The 18,001-nt window shown below is 46.7% G+C and overlaps 1 protein-coding gene across 2 annotated transcripts in view; it reads left to right on the top strand.

Moving 5' to 3' along the window:
• IPO7 (importin 7) overlaps positions 1-18,001 on the top strand; it is a 351,366-nt gene that overhangs the window by 55,679 nt on the left and 277,686 nt on the right. For both annotated transcript variants that reach the window (XM_069223632.1, XM_069223633.1), the window contains 2 exons: positions 8,221-8,377; positions 13,117-13,206. In XM_069223632.1, coding sequence (XP_069079733.1) covers positions 8,221-8,377; positions 13,117-13,206 — 247 coding nt within the window. The remainder of the gene's footprint in view (positions 1-8,220; positions 8,378-13,116; positions 13,207-18,001) is intronic.

The raw sequence follows: 18,001 nt of genomic DNA, 5'->3' as shown, positions 1-18,001 counted from the left end.
CGCATCTAGAACTCAGCAGCACGACTCATCCTCGACCTCCGCCGACACGAACACATCTCTCCACACCTCAAATCCCTCCACTGGCTCCCCATTGACAAAAGGATCACCTTCAAGATCCTCATCCTCGCACACAAATCACTCCACAACACAGGCCCTGCCTACCTCAACGAGAGTCACCTTCCACACCCCCACACGAAACGTCCGCTCAGCTGACCTCTCTCTCGCCTCTGTCCCCCGCATCAAACACACCACCACCGGGGGCAGATCCTTCTCCTACCTTGCACCCAAAACCTGGAACGCCCTCACAACCCACCTTCGCAAGACCCAAAACCTACTTCTTTTCAGGAAGGGCCTCAAAACCTGGCTTTTCGAACAGTGAACCTCCCAGCCCCTTTCCCTCCCCCCGCCCCCCCCCCCCAAGCGCCTTGAGACCTTCACAGGTGAGTAGCACACTTTATAAATCTCTTTGGTATATATAGATCTACCTCTATATATATATATATATATATATCTATGTACATGGATAGATATATCTATAGATATATCCATGTACATAGATATATCTATCTACATAGATATATAAATATAGATCTATATATAGATCTATTTTTTTTAGTTGTTGTATAGTTTCCTTGGGGGCCAAAATGGCCCCCAGGGAAACCCTACAACATCTAAAAAAAAAAATTGCCCCCACAGGGGGTCACCCTGCCAACGGGCGACCCCCTGGCATTTTTTTTTTCTTCATTATTTAAAAAACAAAAAAAATACAATCCCCTGGGGGGGGGGGGGGGGGGCACCTACCTTTTTTTATTTTTATTAATTATGCCCCCGGGGGGGGGGGGGCGGCCCGTTTTCCGAGGGGGCCGCCCCCCCAAAGTGAAATCCCTGGCGTCAAGTGGTGTTTCCTGGCCCCCGATCGCAGCTGTGCTGCGATCGGGGGCCAGGAAACACTTTGAGAAGGCCTCGTAAGAAAGGGGAGTCTCCCCTTTCTTACGAGGCCTTTTCAAAGTGTTTCCTGGCCCCCCGATCGCAGCTGTGCTGCGATCGGGGGGCCAGGAAACCTGAAAGTGTTTCCTGGCCCCCGATCGCAGCACAGCTGCGATCGGGGGCCAGGAAACCCTTTCAGGAAGGCCTCGTAAGAAAGGGGAGACACTCCCCTTTCTTACGAGGCCTTCCCGAACGTGAGAGAGGCCGTTTTCCCCATCAAAGCAGGAAGCGACCGCGAGGCGCGCTGACGTCACAAAGGGGCGTGTGGGGGGGGGGGGTGGGGGGGGGGGGGGAAGCTTCCGTGTCTCCCGGGGGAGGGGGGGGGGGTTTAAAAAAAAAAAAATCCTCGGGTGCGACGCACCCGAGGATTTATTGATACCCTTCCTGGTGTCGGCCACTGGTCGTGACCCGCACCAGGGAGGGTGTGTGGGCGTCGGCCAGTGGCCGACGCCCGCACCTATCAGGTTAAAACTCTGATGTGCTTACCAGTCAACCTCTAATGCTCCCACTGTATGTTTAGTAGGAGGACCTTTGGAGGTGTTAGGGTGGCAGTGTTGTGTTCTGGTCAGTACTGTTGCTCACTTTAGTCGTCCCTCAATTTCTTCCTATACTCTGCAATTGGCACAGGGTTTCGAAAAGACACTGTTTCCAATGAATCCTAGTTTTGACTGTCCCGCCTCCTAGTACAGTGTCAGAGGGTGTAGCTGCTTTGCAAAGTAACACGTTCAGAGCAGGGTACAACCACACTACATATTTTGTGCAGGTTGTGGTCCTTGGCTCTCGCCGTACCTTTGTTTTAGTTTTTTAGCAGTTATTTTTGCCACTTCAGCTGATACTGCTTCTGCTCCAGCACTTTGTTTGGGCCATGCAAAAATTTTCACACAGTTGCAACTGGTCTGCCCATGCCTTGCTGGGGAAGAAGAGCAATTTCTGCGTACCTTCATTTTGTAACAATTGTTATTTAAAATTTTTTTTTTTAAATCGTTTTAAATCTATTTATTGATTTTTAGTTCTGTTGGCGGAGACAGAAGTTTGCAGCGCTGACACTTCACATAATGACACTGTTCTCTTGCATAACAAGGGGAGGAAAAGCCAGGGGATGGGGGAGGGAAGAGAAAATCCACCCAGCAACGGAGTCCAATGTAGATCTCTTCAAAGTAGTCTCCGTGATAATCACTAATCATACCAGCAGGTGTTCATAGCCAAAGAGTTTTGGGGCCCTTAGGTAGGGACGTAGAAGGGGGGGGGGGGGGGGGGAAGTCTTAACCTTTCTGCTGCTGCCTAGTCTGTCATAGCTCTAATCTCTCCCTCGCCAGCTTGCATGCCCATACAGAGCTCCAAGGGGGGCCAAATATCCTAGATGTAGGAATCTCGCAGGCATCCGCTCCCAGTAGGCCATCCATTCTTTGCAGTAGGCTGTCTCTAAGCCACCTGACTCCTTGTGGTGTCGAGCGCCCACCCCAGAGCATTGCCACCCTGCCCCTTTGCTGGTAAAAGAAGGGCTGCCATCAGTTTCTGCATGTCTAAAGGAATACCTTTCATGTAATCCAGGAGGGCAACGTGCGGCAAACGCTCTGTCACATGCCCAGTAATACTGTCAGTCGTATTGAACACTAAGCCAGAAATGCTGCATCCTTGGGCAGTCCCACACAAGATGCAGCAAGTCAGTTGACGAAGTCTCATAGCGCACGAAGTGCACATCGTCTGTCAGACCAATTTTATAGAGGTGAGCTGCACTGCAGTACAGTCGCTGTAGGAATTTGAAGTACACCAAATGCAGTCTCCAATTAGGAGGAAGGGCCCTGGGTTGAGTGCAGCAGCACTTCCACTGGTCATCGGTGAGAGGGGTCTCCTGGTCTGCTGCCACCTGAGTGCTAAGAGCATGAACTGGCGCAATTGCCTGTATCTTGCCTTCTTAGTCTGGGTGCAGAGAGGTGAGTAGTCTCCAGCACCTGAAATATAGGAGATGCTGCCGGGAAAGTGGGTGTGGGTGTGTGTGTGTGAATGACGGCTCGCAATTTATACGTGAGAACTTGTCTAGAAGGGTTATGCTATGGCCCTGCTGTGGCATTCTAAAGGTGCCTTCTGGTTACAGTGCACCCATGGATGTCTGCTGCAAGGCATGCAGGCGGTTTAATCACAGGGTGGCCAGTACTGCTTCTTGAAGGCGTAAAGGGGAGCCCAGCCGTGCCCTATGTTGAAACTCATTTGATGCCCACACAGTACAAGCCACAGTGTTTATCTGTGCTCTTGGGCACCTGGGGGAGGCCAGGTACAACTCCAACTTGAGCTGGCATGGAGCGACCTAGGTGTGCTCAGGCCGTGTGTGGGGCAGGAACTGCTTTGGATACGGTCAGTAATGCACAGATTACACTTGGGCACTGTTGTAATACAGATCCATGTCGGACTGTGAGCCGCCACCCCCAAATGGGGCAGCTAAATTTCCCACACTAATTGAGGTGGTTTACCAAAGCTGTTTGCAAAATGACAATGGTAGAGGCAGCAGCAGATAAAGAAACTTGGAGTGCTGCCATCATTTGTGATGGCCAGCCTCCCAGTCACGGAAAGTGGGAGCTTCTGCCAGCGCCCATAGGTAGTCTTCCACAATTCGTCCAGATCTATGATGTAGGTAGTTGGCTCTGTATGCACTATTTCAAAGTAAGGAATAGTATGCACAGAGTCCAAGGGTTCCCCTTAGAGGTAAGATAGTGGCAAAAGAGATAATACTAATGCTCTATTTTGTGGTAGTGTGGTCGAGCAGTAGGCTTATCAAAGGAGTAGTGTTAAGCATTTGTTGTACATACACACAGGCAATAAATGAGGAACACACACTCAGAGACAAATCCAGCCAGTAGGTTTTGTTATAGAAAAATATCTTTTCTTAGTTTATTTTAAGAACCACAGGTTCAAATTCTACATGTAATATCTCATTTGAAAGGTATTGCAGGTAAGTACTTTAGGAACTTTGAATCATTACATTAGCATGTATACTTTTCACATAAAACACAATAAGCTGTTTTAAAAGTGGACAGTGCAATTTTCACAGTTCCTGGGGTAGGTAAGTTTTTGTTAGTTCTTGCAGGTAAGTAAACCACCTACGGGGTTCAAATTGGGGTCCAAGGTAGCCCACCGTTGGGGGTTCAGAGCAACCCCAAAGTTACCACACCAGCAGCTCAGGGCCGGTCAGGTGCAGAGGTCGAAGAGGTGCCCAAAACGCATAGGCTTCAATGGAGAGAAGGGGGTGCCCCGGTTCCGGTCTGCCAGCAGGTAAGTACCCGCGTCTTCGGAGGGCAGACCAGGGGGGTTTTGTAGGGCACCGGGGGGGACACAAGTCAGCACAAAAAGTACACCCTCAGCAGCGCGGGGGCGGCCGGGTGCAGTGTGCAAACACGCGTCGGGTTTTCAATGTTGTTCAATGAGAGATCAAGGGATCTCTTCAGCGGTGCAGGCAGGCAAGGGGGGGGCTCCTCGGGGTAGCCACCACCTGGGCAAGGGAGTGGGCCTCCTGGGGGTCCGTTCCTTTAGGTGCTGAGGGCTGCGGGGGCAGGGTCTTTTCCAGCCGTCGGGAAATGGAGTTTCAGGCAGTCGCGGTCAGGGGGAGCCTCGGGATTCCCTCTGCAGGCGTCGCTGTGGGGGCTCAGGGGGGACAACTTTGGTTAATCACGGTCTCGGAGTCGCCGGAGGGTCCTCCCTGAGGTGTTGGTTCTCCACCAGTCGAGTCGGGGTCGCCGGGTGCAGTGTTGCAAGTCTCACGCTTCTTGCGGGGAGTTGCAGGGGTCTTTAAATCTGCTCCTTTGAAACAAAGTTGCAGTCTTGTGGAGCAGGGCCGCTGTCCTCGGGAGTTCCTTGTTTTTCTCGAAGCAGGGCAGTCCTCTGAGGGTTCAGAGGTCGCTGGTCCTTTGGAAAGCGTTGCTGGAGCAGGTTTCTTTGGAAGGCAGGAGACAGGCCGGTAGGTCTGGGGCCAAAGCAGTTGGTGTCTTTTCTTCCTCTGCAGGGGTCTTTCAGCTCAGCAGTCCTCTTCTTGTAAGTTGCAGGAATCTAAATTCTTAGGTTCAGGGGAGCCCTTAAATACTAAATTTAAGGGCGTGTTTAGGTCTGGGGGGTTAGTAGCCAATGGCTACTAGCCCTGAGGGTGGGTACACCCTCTTTGTGTCTCCTCCCAAGGGGAGGGGGCCACATTCCTATCCCTATTGGGGGAATCCTCCTTCTACAAGATGGAGGATTTCTAAAAGTCAGAGTCACCTCAGCTCAGGACACCTTAGGGGCTGTCCTGACTGGCCAGTGACTCCTCCTTGTTGTTCTCATTATTTCTCCTGGACTTGCCGCCAAAAGTGGGGGCTGTGTCCAGGGGGCGGGCATCTCCACTAGCTGGAGTGCCCTGGGGCATTGTAACACGAAGCTTGAGCCTTTGAAGCTCACTGCTAGGTGTTACAGTTCCTGCAGGGGGAGGTGTGAAGCACCTCCACCCAGAGCAGGCTTTGTTTCTGTCCTCAGAGCACAAAGGCTCTCACCGCATGAGGTCAGACACTCGTCTCTCAGCAGCAGGCTGGCACAGACCAGTCAGTCCTGCACTGAACGATTGGGTAAAATACAGTGGGTATCTCTAAGATGCCCTCTGTGTGCATTTTTTAATAAATCCAACACTGGCATCAGTGTGGGTTTATTATTCTGAGAAGTTTGATACTAAACTTCCCAGTATTCAGTGTAGCCATTATGGAGCTGTGGAGTTCGTTTTTGACAGACTCCCAGCCCATATACTCTTATGGCTACCCTGCACTTACAATGTCTAAGGTTTTGCTTAGACACTGTAGGGGCATCGTGCTCATGCACATATGCCCTCACCTGTGGTATAGTGCACCCTGCCTTAGGGCTGTAAGGCCTACTAGAGGGGTGACTTACCTATGCCACAGGCAGTGGGAGGTTGGCATGGCACCCTGAGGGGAGTGCCATGTCGACTTAGTCATTTTCTCCCCATCAGCACACACAAGCTGGCAAGCCGTGTGTCTGTGCTGAGTGAGGGGTCCCTAGGGTGGCATAAGACATGCTGCAGCCCTTAGAGACCTTCCCTGGCATCAGGGCCCTTGGTCCCAGGGGTACCAGTTACAAGGGACTTACCTAGGTGCCAGGGTTGTGCCAATTGTGGAAACAATGGTACATTTTAGGTGAAAGAACACTGGTGCTGGGGCCTGGTTAGCAGGGTCCCAGCACACTTCTCAGTCAAGTCAGCATCAGGCAAAAAGTGGGGGGTAACTGCAACAGGGAGCCATTTCTTTACATATGATCAACCATATTTCCAGATATCTGCTCAACAATTGTGAAAATTACGTTGACTTTTGTATTGAAGACAAAGAATCAAGAAGCAAATGCACCATCAATAATTGCTGTCCTAATTGTCATAAAGCTTATTGACCCACCCTTGTTTGGAGATGATTCACAGCTTACAAAATCACTGGTTAAAAGCCATTCTATAGCAAATTGACAAGCTTTTTACATATCTCACTGATACAGATGGGAGGGGTGGGGGGGTAGGAACTACTGACGGAACATTCAATCAGGAGGTTGTCTTTTGCTTGTGTTACAGGTGAATTGAGCTTTCAAAGAAATTATGAACTATTGGCTAAACTCACAATTGTAGTCCAGTATTTAGAACGTGTAGCCCTATATACCCCCCATTTCTCACTTGTTTTGCATTTATTGCTCTAATCTTGATTAAAGTTTCCTCAATCTGACCTGTTTTCTGGTTCATAAATGTATCAAACCACAGGCACTCTTGTCTGATCTGCAGCCTGTTTTATAGCCAAATGCCATATGAAATTTTATTGTGGTAGTTTTGGATGCTACCAGTTGAACATGTTGCTCCTGCATTTAGTCTTGGACACTACCATTTGGCATTAAAAATCCAAAAAACTCACTGGGGATACCTCGGAATAATAGTTCCAGGTCCATTGGTGTCTCAAGGGTCATGTTGGTTAGCAATTACATATGTTCTGAACATTAGCAGTATACCCAGATGCCTGAACAGGACCAGTATCACCCCCCCTCCCCCCCCCCCCCCCTTAACTGCACTTGCTCTATTATGGTCCGGGTAGCTTAGCTTTTTTTTTTTTTGGTTCATTAATGCATTGAAACTACCACCAATTTGTATCCCGGTGTCTTTTTTTGGGATTGACATCTCCATGCAGGCTGGTAAGACTATGGCACTCAGTTTCATGTTGGGGAGGATCCACAATGTCTTTTGTGCAGGATTTCCAAAGAGACTGTTGCACTGCCTACCGTTGAGTTAGAAGTCGAAATAACCAAGTCACCCTGACAGATTTCTTGGTGATCCACTGGACCATTTATGGTGATGCCCATAAAGGCAGGTACTAACCCACACATTGAAACCTGGTTTGCATTCCTCCCGACAGCAAATTAGCATGTTTCTTTGTGGAACAAATTTGAATTTGACTGTTTTTTTTTTAGGCATCTAGTCTTAAACAGTAGATTCAGAGATGAATGGGAACTGTTCATGTTAATTAACTTCCTTCACATTCTGTTTACCTATTAGTGTGTTGTCTTCTGTCTAATGTATTCAGATGGCGTAGGATCTATCTGGTAGGTCGTTAAGTGGATGAACTTGCAAACTGTGCGAAATTAGTCCTTTACTAGTTTTTTAATCTTAAAATGGAATTCTGTGCCCTCAAGTTTAACAGTTGTGGAAGAAATGCACTGTGTGCTACTAGAGATAAATGGTTTAGGTCCAATTTGATTAAATATGTGGTATCCTGGATTACAAAATAATCGGATAGTAGAATGTTCATTCAACCATGCTATTGACAAGGATATGATGCATATACATTGACTAAATTGAATTTCTGAGTAGTGCTGCAGAATTTGGGGGTTTCTTGTTAACAAGTAACCTACAACCATTTAACTGACTTTCCATTTGACAAGATAGTATGGTATAGTGGTACATGGATAAAGATCTTATTTTAAAGTGTTTTTTTTTTTTTAAACATCTGCACTCTTATCAGTCATGTTCCCTGTAAACCCCTCATGGCGATATCTCCTCTTGCTGTAAATGTTGGGTTTAGGTATTGTAACTTTTTTTTTTTTTCTCTTTTTGGATGTGAACATGTGGCAAGTGTCAAAGGTTGCGGCTGTGAAATTTCCAGTTTTGTAGTTTGGTTAAAAGATGCAAATCTAGTGAAACCAATTGAATCTCTAACATTACATTGCTGTCTCGGAACAAAGGTACAAGAAGCCAGATGAGCGAAGTCCTTTGATAGCAGCCATGCAACATTTCTTACCAATGCTGAAAGATCGCTTTGTCCAGCTGCTTCCTGACCAGTCTGATCAGTCTGTCCTCATTCAGAAGCAGATCTTCAAAATCTACTATGCACTTGTTCAGGTAGTGACCTTTTTATCTTACATTTTCCTGTACCATTTGCCACCATGTTCCTAATATTAATAGATTTTCAATCAATTAAGGACTTGTACAGCTCGGCTAATCACCCATAGGGTCTGAAGGTGCATTTTCATGAAGTAGGTGGTCTATGGGCTAGGCATTGCACTTCCACTATGCGACTCTTTGCCCTATAATCGCTAATAAGAAAAATGCTATCCTCCTGCGGACAGATTACGATATTAATAAAAGTACGTAAACATGCTTTTCCTTCAGGGAGGTACAAAGGAAAGGTAGCAGTGTGCATTATGGATAGAGCAGGGTTAATACTACTACCGATATTAGTTTATTACAGGCGTGAACATCAGTTCTGCAACTAGAGAAAACAAGTACTTTAAGGCATATATATTAATGAATGACAAGTGCCATTGGAGACCCCTCCTCACTTGCTAGCTATAATATGCAGACCAGCACGGAAGTAATTTTAAAATATCCTTTGTAGTTTCTGGCTGTATTTATTAAAAAAAAAGTTTGCCCATCTAACACTTGTTTTCATCTGTTACTGACCTACACACCCAGCATCTCCACTAACCGAGCTTTAGATGGTGCATCATACTTTTTGACAGTCTGCATACCAATAGCAGCTTTGCCCCAATTCGTTAAACAGATGCATAGTATTTTACTTCTCTATGGTAACATTTTGCTGGGTTAATTGGTGGAAAACAGGTATCTGAGTTTTTAGCCAAGTCTACCTTCCTGGGTGTGTGTAGGAAGTTGGCTCTGTATGTGCTATTTCAAAGTAAGGAATAGCATGCACAGAGTCCAAGGGTTCCCCTTAGAGGTAAAATAGTGGTAAAAATAGATAATACTAATGCTCTATTTTGTGGTAGTGTGGTCGAGCAGTAGGCTTATCCAAGGAGTAGTGTTAAGCATTTGTTGTACATACACATAGACAATAAATGAGGTACACACACTGAGACAAATCCAGCCAATAGGTTTTTATATAGAAAAATATCTTTTCTTAGTTTATTTTAAGAACCACAGGTTCAAATTCTACATGTAATCTCATTCGAAAGGTATTGCAGGTAAGTACTTTAGGAACTTCAAATCATCAAAATTGCATGTATACTTTTCAAGTTATTCACAAATAGCTGTTTTAAAAGTGGACACAGTGCAATTTTCACAGTTCCTAGGGGAGGTAAGTATTTGTTAGGTTAACCAGGTAAGTAAGACACTTACAGGGCTTAGTTCTTGGTCCAAGGTAGCCCACCGTTGGGGGTTCAGAGCAACCCCAAAGTCACCACACCAGCAGCTCAGGGCCGGTCAGGTGCAGAGTTCAAAGTGGTGCCCAAAACACATAGGCTAGAATGGAGAGAAGGGGGTGCCCCGGTTCCGGTCTGCTTGCAGGTAAGTACCCGCGTCTTCGGAGGGCAGACCAGGGGGGTTTTGTAGGGCACCGGGGGGGACACAAGTCCACACAGAAATTTCACCCTCAGCAGCGCGGGGCGGCCGGGTGCAGTGTAGAAACAAGCGTCGGGTTTTCAATGTTAGTCTATGAGAGATCTCGGGATCTCTTCAGCGCTGCAGGCAGGCAAGGGGGGGATTCCTCGGGGAAACCTCCACTTGGGCAAGGGAGAGGGACTCCTGGGGGTCACTTCTCCAGTGAAAGTCCGGTCCTTCAGGTCCTGGGGGCTGCGGGTGCAGGGTCTCTCCCAGGCGTCGGGACTTTAGGTTCAAAGAGTCGCGGTCAGGGGAAGCCTCGGGATTCCCTCTGCAGGCGGCGCTGTGGGGGCTCAGGGGGGACAGGTTTTGGTACTCACAGTATCAGAGTAGTCCTGGGGTCCCTCCTGAGGTGTCGGATCTCCACCAGCCGAGTCGGGGTCGCCGGGTGCAGTGTTGCAAGTCTCACGCTTCTTGCGGGGAGCTTGCAGGGTTCTTTAAAGCTGCTGGAAACAAAGTTGCAGCTTTTCTTGGAGCAGGTCCGCTGTCCTCGGGAGTTTCTTGTCTTTTCGAAGCAGGGGCAGTCCTCGGAGGATGTCGAGGTCGCTGGTCCCTTTGGAAGGCGTCGCTGGAGCAGGATCTTTGGAAGGCAGGAGACAGGCCGGTGAGTTTCTGGAGCCAAGGCAGTTGTCGTCTTCTGGTCTTCCTCTGCAGGGGTTTTTCAGCTAGGCAGTCCTTCTTCTTGTAGTTGCAGGAATCTAATTTTCTAGGGTTCAGGGTAGCCCTTAAATACTAAATTTAAGGGTGTGTTTAGGTCTGGGGGGTTAGTAGCCAATGGCTACTAGCCCTGAGGGTGGGTACACCCTCTTTGTGCCTCCTCCCAAGGGGAGGGGGTCACAATCCTAACCCTATTGGGGGAATCCTCCATCTGCAAGATGGAGGATTTCTAAAAGTTAGTCACTTCAGCTCAGGACACCTTAGGGGCTGTCCTGACTGGCCAGTGACTCCTCCTTGTTTTTCTCATTATTTTCTCCGGCCTTGCCGCCAAAAGTGGGGCCTGGCCGGAGGGGGCGGGCAACTCCACTAGCTGGAGTGTCCTGCTGGGTTGGCACAAAGGAGGTGAGCCTTTGAGGCTCACCGCCAGGTGTGACAATTCCTGCCTGGGGGAGGTGTTAGCATCTCCACCCAGTGCAGGCTTTGTTACTGGCCTCAGAGTGACAAAGGCACTCTCCCCATGGGGGCAGCAACATGTCTCGGTTTGTGGCAGGCTGCTAAAACTAGTCATCCTACACAGATAGTCGGTTAAGTTTCAGGGGGCACCTCTAAGGTGCCCTCTGTGGTGTATTTTACAATAAAATGTACACTGGCATCAGTGTGCATTTATTGTGCTGAGAAGTTTGATACCAAACTTCACAGTTTTCAGTGTAGCCATTATGGTGCTGTGGAGTTCGTGTTTGACAGACTCCCAGACCATATACTCTTATGGCTACCCTGCACTTACAATGTCTAAGGTTTTGTTTAGACACTGTAGGGGTACCATGCTCATGCACTGGTACCCTCACCTATGGTATAGTGCACCCTGCCTTAGGGCTGTAAGGCCTGCTAGAGGGGTGTCTTACCTATACTGCATAGGCAGTGAGAGGCTGGCATGGCACCCTGAGGGGAGTGCCATGTCGACTTACTCGTTTTGTCCTCACTAGCACACACAAGCTGGCAAGCAGTGTGTCTGTGCTGAGTGAGAGGTCTCCAGGGTGGCATAAGACATGCTGCAGCCCTTAGAGACCTTCCTTGGCATCAGGGCCCTTGGTACTAGAAGTACCAGTTACAAGGGACTTATCTGAATGCCAGGGTGTGCCAATTGTGGATACAATGGTACATTTTAGGTGAAGGAACACTGGTGCTGGGGCCTGGTTAGCAGGGTCCCAGCACACTTCTCAGTCAAGTCAGCATCAGTATCAGGCAAAAAGTGGGGGGTAACTGCAACAGGGAGCCATTTCTTTACAGTGTGTGATTAGAGACTAGTGCTACAGTTTGGTTTAGTCTTGCCCAAAACTGATTCAGGATTCGAAGAAATAATGTAGTCTCCTGTTTAGCTTTGTATGTTGGTCAGCCATGTTGACTGTTGCCAAATTCATATCATATCATAACAAGAGACTTGTGTTTTGCGTAATGAGAGATTATTAAGTTGGGTACTCGTGTTTTTTTTCTTTTTTTCTTTTTTTCTTTTTTTAAATGCATTTTATTTCCTTAAAAGGAGCTGTGGCATTAATCTGTCCTCATTAGCGTTCTCTTACCTTTGCATAACAAAGATAACGACCAACAATAGTCACATTGCAATTACTCTTCCATTTTCCACAGTCTGACCCCCTTTCACCCCCACTCTCCCCACCTTACACACACAAAAAAGACCTTAACAAATCTTGTCTCATTAAAGTGAGAGGTTAGGGCACTGGGACGTTTCCGTTCCGGTCTAGACTTCGCTCGTCTCTTAGCTCATAACTGACCCCCTGAGGGTGCGCCTTAGAGGGTGCACAGGAAGCCTCCCCCCCTCCAAAAAAACATACACACTTCGAAGTGAATTGAGTCAGTTAAATGGCCTGTGTGTAACATATATTGTACACCCTGTGTGGGCCATGCAGACATGTCACTCTTGTGCTTCTGAACTCTGAGCCTAAATGTTGTGGTACAGTTAAATAAAAATATTTTTTTGATTGAATTGGGGTATCAACAAAGGAAATGTGTACCTTACCTGGGTTATCTTTTAACTGAATTGGGTGTTTATTACACACCATACAACTTTTTAGTTGGACACCATGTAAAGAGGTTTTAGGTTTTCCAGTAGTTCCTTTTAGTTAAGACTTGACACCTAGTCCATGGAGTTTTTATTTTTTTTTATTTTTTTTAAGTAAAACCCAGGACTCGTGATTGGCCTGCTGTTATCTTGCAGGGAAAAGAACATTTTTAAATGCATGTTTAATGTTTTGAAGGCGTCCTTTTACTGTTATATAAAAGCGATATAAAAGGTCCAACTTCCCATATCAAGCGAAGGCTTTGAAAAGCAGCACTGATGATCACTCTTTATCTGAATCTTCTATTTGAAAATAGGAAATGGTGTGCTAATTAACTTGGCAGCTGCTCATCCTGTGGGGGAATTACTGAGAATTTGAAGTGTGTGTGTGTGACTCTCACGTAGTCATTGAATTAGATAATATGCTTCTCACTATACTATCCCATCAATACTCTGTAAGAAAATTACCTTTTAGTTTACTGTACTGCCAAAGTTAATAGCTTATTTTCCCCCTCAGTATACGTTGCCGATGGAGTTGATAAATCAGCAAAACCTGACAGACTGGATAGAGATCCTGAAATCTGTTGTCGACAGGGATGTACCTGCTGTGAGTAACAATTTGCTTATTTTTGTCCATTCATGCAGTAGTCTTTTTTTTTTTTTTTTTTTTTTTTTTTTTTTTTATTTGGAAAGTTTTTTTGTTAATTGCATATCCAATAAGCCTTGCTTTAGTCACTTTACTATCCACATTTGTTAATAATGTTTTTAAAAAAATATTGATCAACAATGGTGTTTGGGTTTTTGGAAACAAGATGGTGTCCAGGTCCAGTGACAATTTCGTCCTTGATTCTTAATTTAATCATAGGCTTATATAGACCTTGAAACTTTCCTGTTTGTACAAAAAGGGGGTATGCAAAAATTTAGCTTTTCTGAATTTATCTGTTACCATATAACAGCTAGATGGCACTTTTAGTCACAGCTATTTTAGGGCAGAAATTTTTATCTTAGATCATGTCTTGTCAATGATTTATTTTATTTAAAAAAATAAATTTAAAAAATCTTACTGTCCCAAATTGTGACTTGAATCTAATGTACATCTTTTTGCATTGCCTTTCCTAGAGTTTGTGGACCTGAGTAGACTGGTATTCCCCAAACCGTTTGCGCTTGTCCTACCCTTCCATCCCAACCACATTTGATTTGTTTCACCCTTTCTGTTACTAGTGCATGCCATTTATTTCCTGTTAACCGCAACAAGGGACCTCACTAAATATTTATCTAGGAACCAAGGGTAGCAAGGTACATGAAAACAAAAATTCATAGCAACAGTTTTCATAAGATTTTCTTGCTAATTTGGTGTTAACAGCAGTTGAACATTGCAGCCAGAAACTTTCAAACACCTTTGAAAGCCAGTTATGGTCTGAATAAATGTTCAACGGTGTGATCATATTGAGTAGATAGACTTTATTTGTGTTTTTGTTTTAAAAAAAAAAATATATATATATATATATATATATATATATATATATATATATATATATATATATATATAATTTTTTTAATTGAGTGGTTTTAAATGTCAGAAAGACTGGCACAGAATGTCCCATGTGAACTGCTTCAGCAAGCCCCTCCAATAGGTGATTTGATGGAAGTATTCTTGCTAGGCTAGGGCAAGAAGGCTTCAAAAGTGGATATTGCCAAGTGACAAGTCTCCTGCATCTGATTAATACCAAGTTTGAAGGTGGCTTATTTCTGGCAGGTTTCACACTAATTTCACTAGAGTTGTGGTGGCATGGGTATGTGCCCAACACTAGTATTTTGTGCAGACACTGTTGATATTACCTGATGTCTGTTTCAGCTGGCGATGTTTTGATAGCACATCCAGTAAGCTTGATTAAATGTAATGCAATCTTCGTGAAATGTTACCAATAATTTCTGATAACTTGGACCATGCTATTCTCATTCAGAGAATTTTGATTGCTGGTGTCAAAGTACTGGCACTAAAGTGTCACCTCTTTTGGAGCATCTTACCTCTCTGGTATTAGATCGGGCCTGTTACTCTGAAAGCCTTCCCCTGAGGTGTGGAGTACCTCAGGGGTCCTCCTTAAGCCCCACACTTTGCAATCTCTATGTACAGTCTGGCAGAGGTAGTTTGCTCCTATGGGCTGTCAATAGTCTCCTATGCCTATGACACTCAGTCGTCATGTCCGTCTCGCCCAACTCAAGCTCAGGTGGCCTACAGCAGACTCCTTTTCTTCAAGAGATGGCCAATTGTAGACAAACTTAATGAAGACAAAACTGAGGTCCTGTTACCAGGCAATAACTTGTGTAACAGGGCTCCTACCAAACTGTCCGGTGAACATCCCAAGCCCCAGAAGCTTGACTAAATAGCCTTGGGATATGGTTGGAGTCCAGCCTTACTATGAACCATCAAGTAAAGAAATTGGCCACCATCTGCTTCGGAGCCCTAAGACGGCTGAGGAAAGTCTCCTAGCTTCATTTTCTAGCCAAAAGGAAGATTGTCCAGGCCCTTCTTTGTTATTTCTTGACTGTGGTAATATCCTATATCTTGGCTCCCCTTCATACGTGGTACAGAACGCTGCTGTCTGACTTCTCATGAATATTTGGAGACACCAGTCTGTCAAAAAAGCCTTGGCAGCACTACATCGGCTTCCGATGGCACAACGCATGCATTTTGAGGCCTGTTGTGTTTTGCACAGGGCATTTCACAGTAGGCGCCTCCCTTTAAGATTTTTTGGGCTTCTCTCTGCATACCCTGGAGGCCTCTTAAATCTGCTATGGCCTACTTGCTGAACGTTCCTAAAATGTATGTCTTGGTGGGGAGGCCGTTCTCTGGCCTACTTTACACCTAAACTCAGGAATACTTTCCCTTTAGAGCTACAACTTGATAATGAACTGTCCTTCCGCTTAGCTTTGTAAACCTGGTGTAGGAAGTTGGCTCTGTATATACTATTTCAAAGTAAGATAGTGTGCAAGGGTTACCCTTAGAGGTAAGATAGCATTAGAATTCTCTTTTTGCCACTATTTTGTGGTAGTGTGGTCGAGCAGTAGGCTTATCAGAGGAGTAGTGTTAAGCATTTGTTGTGTACACACAGGCAATAAATAAGGAACACACTCAAAGACAAATTCCAGGCAATAGGTTTTTATATAGAAAAATATATTTTCTTGGTTTATTTTAAGAACCACAGGTTCAAGTTTTACAAACAATACTTCAAATGAAAGGTATTTCACTCAGGTAATCTAGGAACTTTGAATAATCACAATAGCATGCACAGTTTCAAGAAAATTGGAAATAAGCTATTTTAAAAGTAGACACTTGGTGCAAAAATCAACAGTTCCTGTGAGGTAAGTAAATGTTAAGTTCACAGGTAAGTAAAAAACTTACAGGGTTCAAAGTTGGGTCCAAGGTAGCCCACCGTTGGGGGTTCAAGGCAACCCCAAAGTTATCACACCAGCAGCTCGGGGCCGGTCAGGTGCAGAGATCAAAGTGGTGCCCAAAACACATAGGCTTCAATGGAAATAGGGGTGCCCCGGTTCCAGTCTGCCAGCAGGTAAGTACCCGCGGTTTCTGAGGGCAGACAAGGGGGTTTTGTAGGGCACCAGGGGGGACACAAGCAGGCACAAAGTACACCCTCAGCCACAGAGGGGCAGCTGGGTGCAGAGTGCAAACAGGCGTCGGGTTTCTAATAGGAATCAATGGGGAGACCTGGAGGTCTCGTCAATGATGCAGGCAGGCACTGGGGGGGGGGGGGGGGCTCCTAGGCAGAGGGTTGCCAGGGGTCACTCCTGTACTGGAGTTCAGTTCCTTCAGGTCCTGGGGGCTGCGGGTGCAGTGTGGTTTCCAGGCGTCGGGTTCCTTGTTACAGGCAGTCACGGTCAGGGGGAGCCTCTGGATTTCCTCTGCAGGCATCGCTGGGGGGAGGGGGGGTCAACTCTGGCTACTCACTGGCTCGCAATCGCCTCCCTGTAGTGTTAATTTTCTGCAGGTCGAGCCAGGGGCGTTGGGTGCAGAGTGGAAAGTCTCACGCTCCAGGCGGGAAGTGTGTGGTCTCTAAAAGTTGCTTCTTTGTTGCAAAGAGTTGCAGTTTCCTGAACAGGGCCACTGTTCTCGGGAGTTTCTTGGTCCTTTTAGATGCAGGGTAGTCCTCTGAGGCTTCAGAGGTCGCTGGGCCCTGTTGGATGCGTTGTTGCAGTTTTCTTTGATGTAGGGAGACAGGCCGGTGGGGCTGGGGCCAAATCAATTGTCGTCTCTGTCTTCACTGCAGGGATTCAGGTCAGCAGTCCTCCTTCTTTAGGTTGCAGGAATCTATCTTCCTCGGTTCTGGGAGCCCCTAAATACTGAATTTAGGGGTGTGTTTAGGTCTGGGAGGGCAGTAGCCAATGGCTACTGTACTTGAGGGTGGCTACACCCCCTTTGTGCCTCCTCCCTGTGGGGAGGGGGGCACATCCCTAATCCTACTGGTGGAATCCTTCTACAAGATGGAGGATTTCTAAAAGTAAGTCACCTCAGCTCAGGACACCTTAGGGGCTGTCCTGACTGGGGGGGTCACTCCTTGTTTTTCTCATTATCTCCTCCAGCCTTGCCGCCAAAAGTGGGGGCAGTGGCTGGAGGGGCGGGCATCTCCACTAGCTGGGATGCCCTGTGGTGCTGTAACAAAGGGGGTGAGCCTTTGAGGCTCACCGCCAGGTGTTACAGTTCCTGCAGGAGGAGGTGAGAAGCACCTCCACCCAGTACAGGCTTTGTTCCTGGCCACAGAGTGACAAAGGCACTCTCCCCCTGTGGCCAGCAACATGTCTGGCGTGTGGCAGGCTGGCAAAAACTAGTCAGCCCACACTGGAAGGCAGGTATGTTTTCAGAGGGCATCTCTCAGATGCCCTATGGGTGTATTTTACAATAGTGTACACTGGTATCAGTGTGCATTGATTGTGCTGAGAAGTTTGATACCAAACTTCCCAGTTTTCAGAGTAGCCATTATGGTGCTGTGGAGTTCTTGTTTGACACTCCCAGACCATATACTCTTATGGCTACCCTGCACTTACAATGTCTAAGGTTTTGCTTAGACACTGTAGGGGCATAGTGCTCATGCACCTATGCCCTCACCTATGGTATAGTGCACCCTGCCTTAGGGCTGTAAGGCCTGCTAGAGGGGTGACTTATCTATGCCATAGGCAGTATGAGGTTGGCATGGCACTCTGAGGGGAGTGCCATGTCGACTTACTCATTTTCTCCCCACCAGCGCACATAAGCTGGAAAGCCGTGTGCTGAGTGAGGGGTCCCTAGGGGGGCATAAGACATGCTGCAGCCCTTGGAAACCTTCCCTGGCATCAGGGCTCTTGGTACCAGGGGTACCAGTTACAAGGGACTTACCTGGGTGCCAGGGTTG

The sequence above is a fragment of the Pleurodeles waltl genome, chromosome 3_1, assembly GCF_031143425.1.
Source record: "Pleurodeles waltl isolate 20211129_DDA chromosome 3_1, aPleWal1.hap1.20221129, whole genome shotgun sequence".
Lineage (NCBI taxonomy): Eukaryota > Metazoa > Chordata > Amphibia > Caudata > Salamandridae > Pleurodeles > Pleurodeles waltl.
The sequence above is the reverse complement of the archived record's forward strand: the minus strand, read 5'-3'. Positions and strand labels throughout refer to the sequence as shown.